The following is a 16,786-nucleotide window of genomic DNA, read 5'->3' on the forward strand; positions in this document are numbered from 1 at the left end:
TAGGTATTTTTGGACCCTCCTGTCAAATTTGGGTTGCAAATTACTATCAAAGAATATGAGAGACACTACTATCTTTCAGCTCATATGAAATTAATTTTTTAAAATAAAACTAATGACTGAATTAATCCATATTTGAAAATATAGAATAAAATCCCAATTTAGGTTTACATACAATATTTAAATTGAATGTTGTAAATTACAAAAAGGCAAGTGTCATTGTAAACAAAACATTAGGATGATAACTTTTAAAACTTAATATAGCAAAAGAGAAATATCCTTACAACGTTTTGAGCAAAATGTAAGAAAATCTAATCAAGTTTGGCGTTAATTTAGAACTGATAATGTACTTCTGTATTGTCCCTAAGTAGTGTGATGTCATCCAGGTTGATCTGTGCACATTATGGTGTTATCATAACTTTAAAACATACAGAAAAAATGACAGAGCTGCAAGATTAAAATAAATGATTAATGGTATTTTTTCCATGTTTTGTACTAATAGGCATTACTGAGCCTTTAAATTAATAGAGCTGTCAAGCTCATGTGCGTTACAGATCCAGCAAGGAACCAAAATGGAAATTATCTATTCCAGAGACACCTAAAGATGACACTTTGGAATATTTTAAATTTTAATTAGTAGGTGCAATTGTTTTGTTCCTCTGTAACCACTGCAAATTAATTGGAAATTAGTCACAACCAGTGCTTTTTTTTTTTTTTTTTTTTTTTTTTTTTTTAGCAACATGAAATGAAAAGAATGGTGCTTTACACTTGAACATTCTTGTTTAGGGGCGGAGAGCACACATGCAGTAAATTGCACTGTCAATTACAAAAACAACAACTGTTGTGAAATTAGGAAAAATTATGCACAGGTAAACAAAACTAATTAATGCATAAGTAACGGGGAACACACAAAATAGTGCCCAACTAAACACCAACGTGTCAGTCTGTAAAAAAATTAAGACTTGGAAATGGAAATTTATGCAAAAAGCATTTACCAATTATGACTTAGGTAAAGGGTGCTACTACTTTATGTTTCATTTAACTGTTTGGGGGGCTTCACCACCACTCAGGTCTTGAATCAGACACCCACAAGCACAGCAGTCTGCCTACTTAAATATGTTTCAAGACACAGAAGACTTGTACATTTCTGTTCCCCAAAATATCAAAATTAAGGCACACCAACTAACAAACTGCATCATTTCCTTCTTAAAGAATTCTCCTTTTTCTGTGTTAAACATGAGGTAAAATGCAATTTCTCAGAACACCAGAAAAACATTCCTTCTCTACATCTACCTGTTAAGCCTTTTCTCACTGATAATTTATGGGTTACTCTTCTTTCACAGCTAAACACACACACACACACATACACATACACACACATTCAATCCCTTTTAGTTTCTTTCCTTCTAAAATAAGCCATTAGAACAGCTTAAGAATCTTGAAAAATGTTGTGTCTACCAAATCAGCAGTGTTAAGTTGCAATAGCTATGTACATTTTAATGAGAAAATAATATTATCAAATTTTCAAAACAAGACTAATTTCCAGGAAATGAATGTGGTACATTTTTAATCATATTTAGTTCATCGATTTAATGCAAAGGTCCTGGGAGATTCATGAGTTAGGTGAATCTGCAGATCACCTTCCTAGCACTAGTCTATTGTGGATGAATTTTCACCTTTCTTTCTTTTTAGACAGTTATTGAAGATGTCAGGATGGGTGTTTGGTGTAGCAGTCAAAATGCAGCTTGGGACACTGTAGCCCTTATTGGAGTGCCTGGGTATGGGTCCCTACTCCCCTCTGGGTTCCAACTCCCTGTTGATGCACACCTGGGGAGGCAGCAGGTGATGTTTCAGCTGCTTGGGTCCCTGCCACCCCCACAGGAGATCTGGATGGAGTTTTTGGCTCTTGGCTTTGGCTTGGCCCAACCCAGGCTGTTGTGGGCATTTGGTGAGTGAACCAGTGGATGGAAAATCTCTCTGTCTCTGTCTCTCTCTCTCTCTCTCTCTCTCTCTCTTTTTTTTTTTTTTTTTTTTTTTTTTTTTTGACAGGCAGAGTTAGACATTGAGAGAGACAGAGACAGAGAGAAAGGTCTTCCTTCCATTGGTTCACCGCCCCCCCCCCCCCCAAGTGGCTGCTGAGGCCAGTGCGCTGTGCCGATCCAAACCAGGAGCCAGGTGCTTCCTCCTGGTCTCCCATGTGGGTACAGGGGCCCAGGCACTTGGGCCATCCTCCACTGCCTTCCCAGGCCACAGCAGAGAGCTGGACTGGAAGAGGAGCAACCGGGACAGAATCTGACGCCCCAACTGAGACTAGAACCCAGGGTGCTGGCGCCGCAGGCAGAGGATTAGTTAAGTGAGCCAGGAGCCGGCCTCTCTCTCTCTCTCTCTCTCTCTTTCTCTCGTGTGTGTGTGTCTGTGTTTCTCCTTCTGCCTTTAAAATAAAGGCCGGCGCCGTGGCTCACTAGGCTAATCCTCCGCCTAGCGGCGCCGGCACACCGGGTTCTAGTCCCGGTCAGGGCGCCGGATTCTGTCCCGGTTGCCCCTCTTCCAGGCCAGCCCTCTGCTGTGGCCAGGGAGTGCAGTGGAGGATGGCCCAGGTGCTTGGGCCCTGCACCCCATGGGAGACCAGGAAAAGCACCTGGCTCCTGGCTCCTGCCATCGGATCAGCGCGGTGCGCCGGCCGCAGCGCGCCGGCCGTGGCGGCCATTGGAGGGTGAACCAACGGCAAAGGAAGACCTTTCTCTCTGTCTCTCTCTCTCACTGTCCACTCTGCCTGTCAAAAAATAAAAAAAAAAAAATAAAAAAAAAAAATAAAAAAAAAATAAAATAAAGAAAAAAAGGTATCAAATATGATGAAATGATGTTCTTTTTCAGTGTTAATTTACCTTGAAATGATAATAGAAAAACAATAGCAATCATTATATTTTCTGGAACACATTGGCCAAATCTCAGAAAGATGTCAAATTTTGTTCTACCACGGTGGGCGTTGTGGCACAGTGGGTAAAGAGGCTGATGTGATGCCAACATCCCAAATCAGTCCCTGCTGTCCTGGTTCTGATCCAGCTCCATTCTAATGCCCCATGGAAAACATCAGATGATGGCCGAAGTGGTTGGCCCCTGTTATCCAAATGGGAGACCCAGGAGGAGTTCTGGGCTCCTGGCCTCAGCCTGGCCCAACCAGGCTGTTGCAACCATTTGACAAGTGAACCAGCAGACAGATGATCTCTCTCTCCCCCCTCTCTCTTTCAGATTGACAGATAAATCTTAAAATTTTTTCCTACCATAATATAACATGGATTTAACCTTTTTGTTTCTTTAAGAATCAGTGTTACAGGGAAGTTAGTCTAAATTATGAAAAAGAGGAACATTCAAATGCATTATTAAATACAGTAATGAGTAACATGGGCCATGGAATAATTCACATTTTCTTACGGCTGCTGAATGTTCTCTGTAGCAATTTTCAGTAACACTTCCATACTGTTTTGTGATTTGCAGGTAACTAGTTTTAGGAATAAGAAAACAGGGTGGGGAGGATTAAATAACTCTCTCAAGCCCTTAAGTCTCTAATGTGATGCGACCACAGCCTGACCTCTTGGCTCACTGATGTTTTCTGTACATTTGGAGTGACAAGCCCTAACTGTGATCCAGCCCTGAGAAACAACTAATTGTGCTTCACTGTTTTTTTTTTTAACCCTTTCTCCTTACAGAAACCCCATAAGACTCTGCTTTTAAGGAGTGAAAAATATTTTTAACCTCAGACTTTATTGGATTGCTCCTAAAGAGCTCAAAAACTTTACTATTTCAGTTGCAGATGCCGGCTTGCTCTAAGTAGCTTTAAAATTAGTAAGACATAGAGGAGATTTTAAGTGAAGTGCTGATAAGTAGAAATTTTAATAAAATGGCACAGATCCTGTAATAAGAGAATAGGAAGGCTGCACAACTTTGAAGGCTATGTCACTTCTAAATTGGTTTTTCACCCCAAGTCTGTTATTAGTTAAAGTAAGTAGTAGGGATAAGCAGCTCCATGTGCCTTAAAGAAAGACGGGGAGTTAGCACTTCACCTCGTGGTTAAGACCCTTGCATCACACATCAGAGGGCCTTGGTTTGAGTCCTCACTCTGGCTCCTGACTTCAGATTCCTGCAAATATAGACCCTGGGCTTAAGTAATTGGGTTTCTGCACCCACATGGGAGATATGAACATTTTCAGGTCCCAACTTTGACCTGGCTCAGCCTTGACCTTCATGGATATTTGGAGACTGAACTAGTGGAAGGGGGCTGTCTGCCTCCCTGAGTCTCTTTTCCTGTCAAAGAAATAAAATAGTTTACCAAAGGGGAAAAAGGTACATTATAGTTATTTTCCTATTTCTCAAATTTTCCCTCATTCTCTCTTTAAATCTTTCTCTGTATTAAATCTTTAAATCTTTAAATCTTTAAATCTTTCTCTGTAGCTTCTTTATCAGAAAACCCAGTTCTACCTCCAAGGTGACTTTAAATATACTTATTGCAACTTTGACTAATAATATAAAGTATTCTAGGCATATAAACTATGGAAAAAGCAACCCATGCCTGTTGTATTTTCTAATAGAATATGATGTAGCATGCTCACTGAATTGGTGTTCCCAAGTAAAGAGAGAGATTCTCATGATATTCAACCGGGCTATTGAAAAGTCCATTACAACATGTCGTTTGGAAGTGGCCGACTTAGCCTGCCACGTGTCAGTGCTCTGTATTTGGTCTGCTGAGGTTAGAACCGCCGAGGACACACAAAGTATAAAGCAGTCCTTTGGACCAGCTGCTAGTTTTATACCTATATTCCTTTACTCATCACCCTGCATTTCAGAAAGCTTCAAAAACACCCATTTCCTCCTCTTTGGATGATTTATCCTTATGCAAACAAGCTTAATGGTCTGATGACAAGCTTAGGAGTATAAAAACAAGCGAGGCACAAGCCCACTCATATAACTCTGCTTCCTGACTGTGGACAATCATCTAACCCCACTCCATACTTTAAAGTCTTCCTTATTATCAGATAACGAACTTGCAATAGTCTCATAATGTCCTTGTCTATAAAGTAATCTAAAAATATTCCTGTGGTCATGCATCTCCTTACTGGTCCAGAGAGATACCTAAAAACATAATTTTATCCTTATGCTTGTTTGAGGAATTCTTTTGTTTCAAACAGTGAAGCAGATGCTTTCTCAGACTGCTTAAAGGTAGGACACAGAGTGGGGATAAAATGACATTTTCTCCGAATTATTGATACAATGCCTATTTAGCAGAATGATTTACTGTTTTTGTAAGAGAGGAAGTACAGTTAGACTGAAATCTTCCAGTCCACGGATATAGTACCTCTAGCTGATATGCTACCCCAGTGGAAAGAATTTAGGCAGGTCTCAAAATAGCCATAAGCCATAAAAGGCATGTAAGGGGGTGGTCCTGCTTCCTGTGAAGAGGGAATTAGTACAGGCCCTGCATCTGCCCACTGAACACAGCTACAAACCCTGCAGAGAACACGTGTGCTAGCTCAGTGCCGATGTTGAAAAATGAACACTAGCAGCAGATGTGGGAACACGAGACCATGAAGTGCTCCAAACCAGAGAGGAGTTTAGTAGGTTTTCCTTCTTTCTCATACTTCCTTACCCAGAATTTGAAAATTTATACCAGGTATAGAGAGAAACCTCCAAGAAAAAACCCTCCAAGAGGAGGGAGAGACCTTTAGGTCAGAGAGAATAGGAGAAATAACCCATTTTATTTGTTTTCTTCTCACCTAGTCCCTCTCATCTCAGTACTCTGGCAATTCCATGACAGCAGCTGGAGCCTAAAACTCCAAGAAGGAGGGGAGAGATGTTTTCTCTGATTAGAGATACCATGGTCTCTGAATGGGAATGGAGGCCCACTGACGTGTTCTCTGTAGGACCCCTTATGAAACAGGGCCATGGAAGTGGAAGCTATTTCAGGAACTACATGGCAAAGCAGGGAAATTGCAGTCTTTATTCTGGCCAAACGTTGCATAAATAGCAGAGCGATTGTGGGGAGGAGAGACCTCAAGAAAGCTATTGAATAAACCTGTTTGTGTTTTCCCGAGTTTGCCCACGGAGGATTCAACCTTACAAAGCATACTCAGGACTCTGAGAACCAGACTAGGGGAGAAACCACCATGACCAAGTTTCCAAACAGGCTTCCGGGTCTTTTATATGAGAGATCTGAGTAACATTGCAGCGACTTTGAAAACTGAACTGATACTGGAACCACAACTCATAGAAGAGGGATCAGTATTTCTGATCAGAATCTAACCATCAGATACCTGCTTAAATAAAAACAATAATAACAGCAAAATATCAATATTCCCCACAGTAGTTAAACAACACCGAGTCTTTGAAAAAAATTTATTGATTGATTTATCTATTTATTTGAAAGAGAGGGTAGTGTGGGCGAGAGAAAGTTCCTATCCACTGGGCTCACTCTCAAAAATCCAGTAATGGCTCTGTGTTAGGGGTTAAAGCAGGGAGGTGGGAAACTAGAACTCAATCCAGGTCTCCAACATGGATGATAGGACCCAATTACTTGAGCCACTACCTATTCCTACTACAGTGTGCATTAACAGGAAGTTGGAATCAGGATCAGAGACAGGGATTGAACCCTGGCATTCTGACTTGGAATGCAAGAATCCCGAATGATTTCTGAATCATTAGGCCAAATTATCACCCCATCGAGTCTTATATCATGATATTTAAAGTTTTAGGGGCAGCATGTTAAATCCCTGGGCTGCAGCACCAGCATCCCCTGTGGGCACCTGTTCAAGTCCCAGCTGCTCCTCTTTCAATACAACTCCCTGTTAGGTCCTGGGAAAGTGGTGGAAGATGGCCTAAGTACTTGGGCCTCTGCACCCAGATGGCATACCCAGAAGAAACTCCTGGCTCGTGGTTTTGGAAAAGTCCAGCTCCGGCCGTTGTGGCCCTTTGGAGAGTGAACCAGGATGAAAGTCCTTTCTCTCTGTCTCTCTCTCTCTCTTTCTCTAACTCTGCTTTTCAAATAAATAAAAATTTTTTAAAAATTAAAAAAAAATTTCTCAACATATGAACAGCCAGAAACATCTCATAGATGCACATGGGGAAAGATAGCCAGTCATGCAAACTCAGCTAATGCAACTGGTAGAATGAGGAAGAAGGACTTAGCAGCAATTATAATCATACTTCAAGAAGGAATGGCAGACACTCTTGACATGAAGAACAGAGCATCTCATGTGAGAAACAGAAGAATATTTTCAAAAAGAATCAATTGGAGATTCTACAACTGAAAAATACAATAATTGAACTAACAAATTAACTGGATAGCATCAATAACAGAATGGAACAGAAAAAATTTTCAATGAACTTGAACTAGATTAGCTGTTACTATCCAATATGAACAGTAGAAAAAAAAAGGAGGGAAGAAAAAAAATGCACAGACTCAGAGACCTATGAGATCATACATCAAATGTCTAAAACGCATCATTTGAATTTTTAGGAATAGATAAAGAATGTGGTGTAGAGAACAAAATTTGAAGAAATAATGATTGAGAACTTCCCAATTTGGAAAAACAAAAACCCACTGATTCATGCAACTCAGAGAAACTGAAACAAGATAAGCTCAAAGAAATCCACGCCCACACTCATTGCAATTAAGCTATAAAAACAAAAGACTAGGGAAAAAAAAATCCTGGTATCAGCCTTAGAAAAATGCCACATTACATTTTGCAGAGAGATGGTTCAAAGGACTGTGGCTTTCTCATCATAAGCCATATTATGTAAGAGACACCACACAAGGCATAGAGGGAAACTAAAGATGCATCATAAAATGTTTACAATTAAGTCTGAAGAGCTGGACACATGCACACATAGCTGAGAAACAGGATTGTGAATTGGGATGCCATTAGGAAGACATGAACAGAGACTCACTGGAGCACAATGGATCAGGCAAATATTTCAGACAGAAGGGAGATAAAAAGGCTTCCTGAGGAAATGGCTTCTAAGCTTGGCATTGAAGGAAGAGATTTATTTTATTTTTAGTATGTATGTATTTATATCTGATCATCACCCAGAAGGGTTTTAAAGTAACTTATAAAAATACATATATCCAACAGAAGGGAATAATTAATTCAAGCAATCTGAGGGAAGGCAAAAAAATTAAGTACATAAAATAATAAACCATGGGTGAGATTAGTAGGAAGAAACGCAAACCCTGGGTCCTAGGGAGCTGCTGGAACAAGGTGCAGATTTGCTGGCAGCCTGTCTGGAGGCCAGAGGAGTGAGTCTATTTCTAAACCACAACAGAGGAAATGGGGATTTTATGCACAAAGGAAGTGGAATGAGCAGAACTCCTCTGGGAAGTGGTCCCTATGGAGCGGTGCAGGCTGGTGCCAGCCCTGGGAGAATAATTTAATGTCATGACAACGATTCTTTGCAAAAATCAAGCAGAATTAAATTTTGGGATCGAAATTCAAGATCCTCGTAGTTTTGTTGTTGGGAAGTCTTCCTGGCAGCAGTGCAATGGACAGATTCAACTATCCTGGGAGGCAGACCATAAGTACCTTATTTTTTTTATTTATTTGAGAGTCAGATTCAGAGAGAGAGAGAGACAGACAAACAGACAGAAATCTCCCATCTGCTGATTCACTCCTCAAACGGCCAGAACAGCTGGGGTTGGGCCAGGCCAAAGCCTGGAGTCTAGAACTCCATCCAGGTCTCCCACACGGGTGCAGGGAGGGGCTCAGGGATTCAGGCCATCATCTGCTGCTTTCCCAGGCACATTAGTAGGGAGCTGGATAAGAAGGGGAGCAGCCCGGGCTCAAATTGGCACTTATTTGAGATTCCGGCGTTGCAAGTGGTTTACCCTGCTGTGCCATAGCACCAGCCCCAACATATTTTCAAAAGAGGAAGAATATAAATTATTATGATAAATGACAGAGTTGTAACTGATTCCTAATATCAGGGATGCCTCGGGGCTCTGAAAACTTTGACCCCGTGAGGCAGCAAAACATCGTGACTGAGAGAGAAGACCACAGAGCTCTGGAGGAAGGCCTGCTGCAGTCTCCTACTGTGTGGCCTTGGGCAAGTTACTTGCCTTCTCTAGTTCTACTATATGTACTTTTTACAAACTATGATAGAGGGATTATAATAATTGTCCTGATTTCTTAGCATTTCTGTGAGACTTAAGTAAGAAATAGGAGCACATAGAGACAACTGGAACAAGGTCAACAGTTGGTAAATATTAGACATTGTTATCAAGGTTTCCTTCAACAGTCCAGGCTGTTCAAATGTCTTAAAAAATCCATGCCCCTTCATCTAGCTCCTACTAAATTGCATTTTCTGTCTTAATGGCCTGAGATTAATTGGTATTAACAAGTGATTAAATAAAGGATTAAATAATAAATTGAAAGAATGGTAATAGTGGGCAGTTAGCCTAGTGGTTAAGATGCTGATTGCGATGCTTACATCCCAAACTGAAGCACCTTGGGTTGATTGCTAGGTCTGTCTCCTGACTCCAGATTTTTGCTACATGCAGATCCTGGGACTGAGTAGATCACATTTGATAGGTTCCAGAAAATTGATCCACTTTATAAAGAATCTACATTTTAAAGTCATGTTGGAAGTTGTGAAGACAAATGTGTCAGTGAAGACAGATTCCAGACAACTGCAGGGTAGGGCCAATGGGAAAGGGTCCCATCTGCCTGGCAGAGGGCTGAGCAAAGGCTGAGCAGTTGGCCACAATCTCAGTCAAGTCGACACTAGTGCTACAGGGACAAGTCCTGGTGCAAATCCTAAAATCATAGAAAGATTTGTATGGAGGAAATCGCGGCAACAGGAGGCATGAGTTTTTAGATAATTCCATCTGCCCCAGGGATATCGGGATCAACCTCAGTAAGACCACTAGTTTTGGGAAGGATTGGATGATCGCTGAATCAGGGCTCAATGGCACATTAAAGGCATATACACTTTGGAGGGAGCAGGCGCTTAGCGTGGAGGTTAAGCTGTCTGCATCCCACATCAGAGTGCTTGCTTTGCTTACTGTCTGGCTCCTGACTCCAGCTTCCAGCTGCTGCAGACCCTGGGAAGCGGCCGTGATGGCTCAAGTAATTGAGCTTCTGTGACACACATGGGAGACCTGGACTGAGTTCCTGGCTCCCTGCTGCAGCCCTAGCCCAGCGCTGATCATGATGGTCATATGAGGAGCCAACCAGCAGATGGAGGCTTGTTTCTCTCTCTCTCTCTCTCTCTCTCTCTCTCTCTCTCTCATAAATAAAGCTGAGACAGGACAAGTGGATTGAGGGTCCTGAGACATCATACATCTGGGAAGGTACATAAAAAGGCAAAGAGGGATGCAAAGACAAGCAGACCTTTCCAGAAATTGCCTTCGGATACCACTGGAGTGGCCGCCTCAGCATACTGCATAGGGTCTGCTCATGTCTTCCTTCCCATCTCTGCCCCTTGGCACAAAGCTTCACGAATCATCATCTCTGTTTTCATCACAGGTGAAACCTCGTTGGCATTGCTTCTCATGAAAAGTATCACAAGTAATAACTAATACAGGAACTATTAACATTTCAAAGGATTAACAGATCTTGGCCTTTGGAGTGTGTAAAATAAACACACAGTTGTTAGTTCAGAGTGAGATAACCCAAAGAAGTTCATCGTTTGATACGAGGACACAGAAGGATTAAACCTCGGAGGTTGAGAATGTATTTCTTCTCTGATACATTCATATCCTTTGCTTTGCGAATATAATGAATAAAGATAACTCAAAATAACTTTTACATGTATTTATATATGAAAAATATGTGAATGAATTGCTAGCCAACCTACATTATGTTCAGTGAGAGAAGATTTGGTAGAAAGTGGTTTTTCAAATGTTATATTACCCTAAGAAGAATTTCAGAAATTCACAAATTCAAAATGCACGTGGTATTGACAATCTGACTATGTGTGAGGCATGGTGCTACACTCTGGGGATACAAAGTTGACAAAAATCATGGCTCATGACCTCAATAAACTTAGGTCTACAAGGAGCTAGACATAAGCGTGTAAGCTGATATTTTCAACGCAGTGAGGTTAGGGCTTCCGTACAGCTAGCAAGCACTGAGGCTGGGCTTTGAGGTTGTCTGCGGTGCTGGAGAAGATGAGGAGCAGAGGAAGGGGTGAAGCCCAATGGAATCTCAATGCAGGAGCTGTAACGAAGAGTCTCAGAGGATGGATGAGTTGTGCCACTTAACAAAAAGGGCAAAGTTGTCTGGGACAGCAAGAAAATAGATCAACAGATTAAAAAAAAAAAAAAAAAAACATAAACAAAACCAAGAGAGGGTGAGGTAGGTAAATCAGGAAGCCTGACTCAAATTATATTTTATCAAATGTGAAGTGATTAAGGGGTTTTGAGTAGGGAAATTTCATCGCAGAGTCATGTTTAATAGTGACCACTGTAATGCATGGCAGTGTGAAGGATGGGTACAACAGGTCTTGGAGGCATGACGAGGTCAGTACTTGGAGTCAGATGTTGCGTTCGTTTTGATTATACGGAATCTGAGCTCCCTCAGTCTTTCTATAGCCACTTGTCACTTAACAAGACTTTATTGGGCACCCATCCTTCTGAAACATGGGTAGCCAGTAGGTTCCAGGTGAATGGGTACAAAGTAAAATACAACTGCCACTATCCTACCCCACTAGTGCCTGCACCCCCAGACTATGGCCTTCCTCCCTTCACAGGGACATCCTGACATCAGTGTCCATATCTTCTACAGCTCCTGGGGAGGACCAGGGGAAGATGTTAGAAAGAGGAGAATAGTTGGGTTCTAGAACTGAGCCTAAAGACTGAATGTCCCTGTCTGGCGCCGCGGCTCATCAGGCTAATCCTCTGCCTTGCAGTGCCAGCACACCGGGTTCTAGTCCCGGTCGGGGTGCCGGATTCTGTCCTGGTTGCCCCTCTTCCAGGCCAGCTCTCTGCTGTGGCCAGGGAGTGCAGTGGAGGATGGCCCAAGTGCTTGGGCCCTGCACCCCATGGGAGACCAGGAGAAGTACCTGGCTCCTGCCATCAGATCAGCGCAGTGCGCCAGCCACAGTGTGCCGGCCACAGTGTGCCGGCCGTGGCGGCCATTGGAGTGTGAAGGAAGACCTTTCTCTCTGTGTCTCTCTCTCACTGTCCACTCTGCCTGTCAAAAAAAAAAAAAAAAAAAAAAAAAAAAAAAAAAAAAAAAGACTCAGTGTCCCAGAACTATTTCAATATACATTCGCCTAGAATGAATATTCTCTTTAGCATAATATGCTTGCTGACATGACCAACACTTCCATGCCTGAAATCCATTCCGTGTCAACTCCATGACTATTACAGAACTATAACAGATCTGGCAAATTTCTGTTGATTGTGAGAAAATTTAAAGGTGATTAAAATAATTACAAAGTACAGATTTGAAGAGATTGTTTTAGGTTCTATGGCTTCTGCTTTTCCAGGTAAGAAAATTTTAACTCAGGACTGGTGAAAATCACAAATATGTTTCAAATAGATTTTTTTTCTCAATTACTTATTTATTATACTAAAATATATATAAAATTTATGATTTTTAAGTGCACAGTAAAATGGCAGTAAGAAGACTCACATTGTTAAATCTCCAGGACTTATATTATTGTATTTTCAAAAAAAGCTTTATGGTTGATGTAAGAATCAGGTCATTTATTGCCTGCCATGTAGTCCACTTAAAAAGAAACAGAACATCTCTGTTCTCCTCTAAAATTATATCTAAAGCAATTCTTCATAAACTGAATATCAGTCTATGGATATTTAAATTCAGCAAAGAATTTTAACATTCTATCTGTTCTTAGGCTCTGTAGGAAAAAAAAATTGTATTATTCAATTGAAGCAACAGCACTCTATAATTAAACTATACCAATGCTACAAATACTAAATCTTCTCTTCGGTTCACGTGAATTTAAATAATGTTCAGGACTCCATGTAGCCCCATGAAAAGTAGAATATTTCAAAATATGAAATCACAATGATGAGCTACAGTCTAGTACATTTCTTAGTCCACTACAGGATGCAATAAATGCTTTAAATAAATAAGTGAATGTATAAGGAGAGAAAAATCAAATATTATCAATTTAGCAACTATAGATCATGAGAATTAATAGATGAAATGAATGAATTATTACTAATTAAAAGAAAAGTTAGAAATATTGTGCCTGTGTGAACCAGGCACAATTATTCTACATTTCAATGGACACGGGCAGTGAGTGAGTGATTAGAGGTCGCCCTAAGGAAAGGATTGCTAGCAGGCACTGGGACTTTTCCCAGGTTAATCTCCACAGTGGAGAACAGGGCAGAGTGCTCAAAAGAAGTTAGTTGGTTTCCTTCTTTTCCTTGCACCTATTCTCTAGTAACCAAGAGTAATAAAAGTGTCCCTTCATTAAAGACAAGAATACTGCCAGTACTGTGACCACTACCATCCTGCACGCCAACCACCATCACCACCACTGTTGCAGCAGCCATCACTGCCACCACCAGCACCATCTTGACTGCTGTCACCAGCATCACTAGAAATTCCACCAGTACGTCCTCCACCGTTACGACCATTATGACCCCTACCGCTATCATAACCATCAGCACCCCCACAGTTACCAGCATTGCCACCCTCCCTATCAACAAAACCACTACAAATGCTACCACCACCACCACCAACTACACCTTCCACATGCACATGAACAGAAATGTGAACTTGTGAGTGTAAGCAACATTTAGAGAGTAAAGAACAACAGACAGGCTAATATAAAGTCATATTCAAATAGACTTTAAAAGGTATTTGCAACCAAGAGGAAGGGATAGCAGAAGACACACAGGAAATAGCTAGTTGAGAGACTCTTAGGGAGGTTTGTTTCATACTATGATTACAGAAATGATGAATTTCATAAGCCTGGGATTCAGGAAGAAAAAAAATATCTAGGAACAAACAAGAAATTGTGTTTATGTGCTGTACACAGAATTTGAGCCAACAGTTTCAGGCAAAACCATTGGAAAGTTAATATCTGGGCGAGCATTTGATGCAGGAGTTAAGAGGACACCCCTTGGGACACCTGTATGGCAAGTTGAAGGGCTCGTGTTCACGCTCGGCCATGCTCCCAGTTCCAGCTACCTGATAGTGCCTGCTCCGAGAGGCGGCAGGTAACGGCTCCAGTCCCTGCCCCTCCCATGAGGGACTTGCTGTTGCAGTCATCTGGGCAGTGAACCCAGGTGGAAGATCTCTGTGTGTCTATTCTGTTTGTCTGCCTTTCTTTCCCTGTCTATCTACCTTTCAAGTGAAGCAAGCAATCAAACACACACACACTTTTTAAATCAGATGACAGCCAAAGTCTTCAAAAGCTTCCTGTTGTACTGAGGATCCAATGCTACCTCTTTACCATCATCTTTTAGTTTTTCTCCCCCTTTCAATTATTACATTTAAATCTGCCAAATAGAAATTATGAGTTGGTATACAAGAAGTTCCTATATACCCTCACCTCATTTCCCCTAATAACATTTCATATTAGTATGTGTGTCACAATATTTTTTAATTCAAACTTCTTTTATCCCTATAACCCTTTTAGCCCTTAGTAATCTACATTCTGTATTCAGATTTTATTTTTTAATTTCAGCACCATCGTCTTCTCTGTGATCTGTCTCTGTCAGCCTTTTCTTCTTGATCTCTTCCCATTCCCACTAACATAGGAGCTTTGGCTACACCCTCTGTTCACTGGGTCCAACCCCTTCAAAGACATCTCCTGATCTTTTTTTTTTTTTTTTTTTTTTTGACAGGCAGAGTGGACAGTGAGAGAGAGAGAGAGAGAGAGAGAGAGACAGATAGAAAGGTCTTCCTTTTTGCCGTTGGTTCACCCTCCAATGGCCGGCTGCGGCCGGCGCACCGTGCTGATCAGATAGCAGGAGCCAGGTGCTTCTCCTGGTCTCCCATGGGGTGCAGGGCCCAAGCACTTGGGCCATCCTCCACTGCACTCCCGGGCCACAGCAGAGAGCTGGCCTGGAAGAGGGGCAACCGGGACAGAATCCGGCGCCCCGCCCGGGACTAGAACCCAGTGTGCTGGCGCCGCGAAGTGGAGGATTAGCCTAGTGAGCTGCAGCGCCGGCCCTGATCAGCTTTTATAAGGGAGCATCACTCACTTCTTTTTCCTCACTTAATTCTATTTTTTCTTGTAATTTGAAGTTATATTTATTTGTATCTATCTACCACCTTATTTATTAGTTCAGTCTCCTATGTCTCCTTTTGTGAGGATGTTAACTTCCTTAAAGACAATTAAATTGTTGTTCCAGCTCTTGTTTCTATTCCCTGTGCCAAGAGCAGCCCTCACATGTTTCTGAAATGCAGTGAAATATTCACAACATGAATGAAAATAATCAAAACCACAGGGTGGCCAAAATGTCTGACTTAAACAGTATTTCGTTATAGAAAAAACAATTATGGTAGAAAATAAGACAGAGAGTGGGGATTTGGTGCAGTTAAGACACACTTTGGATGCCCCTATCCTGTATCAGATGGCCTGGGTTTGATGGCTCAAGTACTTGGATCCATGACACCCATGTGGGAGATCCAGACTGAGCCCCATGCTCTTGCCTTTGGCTTGGCCCAGCTCTGGCTGTCATAGGCATTTGAGGAGTGAATCAGTAACGGGAGATCTCTTTGTCAGTCTGTCTGTCTGTCTCTGCCTTTCAAATAAATAAAAATAAAATAAATTTAATAATTTTTAAAAATATTTTATTTCAAAACAGGAAATAGAGAAGAGACTTTTCTATGGAAAAGGAAATTCATTCATATCCCCCAAAGGAGGTGAAAAAACATATGAGTAATAAATTAATGGAGACCTGACTTAAGGTTCCATAAATAATTTCATCATAAAGTATTCTGAAGCATAGACATGTTTATGAGAAATTGTATCAACATTTATTTAGTTCTAGAGTTTGTGTTTTTTTTTTTTTTTGTTTTGTTTTGTTTTGTTTTTTTGACAGGCAGAGTGGACAGTGAGAGAGAGAGACAGAGAGAAAGGTCTTCCTTTGCCGTTGGTTCACCCTCCAATGGCCGCCGCGGCTGGCGCGCTGCGGCCGGCGCACCGCGCTGATCCGATGGCAGGAGCCAGGAGCCAGGTGCTTTTCCTGGTCTCCCATGGGGTGCAGGGCCCAAGCACCTGGGCCATCCTCCACTGCACTCCCTGGCCACAGCAGAGAGCTGGCCTGGAAGAGGGGCAACCAGGACAGAATCCGGCGCCCCGACCGGGACTAGAACCCGGTGTGCTGGCGCCGCTAGGCGGAGGATTAGCCTAGTGAGCCGTGGAGCCGGCTAGTTCTAGAGTTTTTAAGTGACCTATGGTATTTCCAAGCTATACATACTTGAGCTCAAACATTCAATGGCTAAATCAATGCTAAAGCAAGCAATGCTGCAATCCAAAATGCAATGGGAAAAAGAAAGTTGTTAGCTGACAGAGCCTAAGGAAGCCAAGAAAAAGGATTAGATCCTGTGATTACTGAGTTAAAGGAGTCCATGACACGCGGGAAGCAAAACTGTAATGGGCACAGGATTTCAAGGGCTCTGTACTCACTGTGCATGGGGTCTGCATCCAGGGCTCCCCGTCGATCTGCATTGGCAAAGACTTGCTGGTCCTGGGGGGGGAATATGTCACTCTAAGTAAAACTCTGAGATACTCCAACAAACAGGTAAAACTTAAAGTTCCAAGACAACATGGAAGGCCACTCTAGAAACAACTGGGCTATAAAGTTATCTCTTCG

At 41.8% G+C, this 16,786-nt stretch overlaps 1 protein-coding gene across 12 annotated transcripts in view; it reads right to left on the minus strand.

The window, feature by feature from the left end:
* The window catches only part of DGKB (diacylglycerol kinase beta), a 773,939-nt gene that overhangs the window by 21,334 nt on the left and 735,819 nt on the right, over positions 1-16,786 (minus strand). For all 12 annotated transcript variants that reach the window (XM_051832536.2, XM_070059385.1, XM_070059383.1 and 9 more), the window contains one exon: positions 16,600-16,660. In XM_051832536.2, coding sequence (XP_051688496.2) covers positions 16,600-16,660 — 61 coding nt within the window. The remainder of the gene's footprint in view (positions 1-16,599; positions 16,661-16,786) is intronic.

This window comes from Oryctolagus cuniculus, chromosome 16 (genome assembly GCF_964237555.1).
Source record: "Oryctolagus cuniculus chromosome 16, mOryCun1.1, whole genome shotgun sequence".
Classification (NCBI taxonomy): domain Eukaryota; kingdom Metazoa; phylum Chordata; class Mammalia; order Lagomorpha; family Leporidae; genus Oryctolagus; species Oryctolagus cuniculus.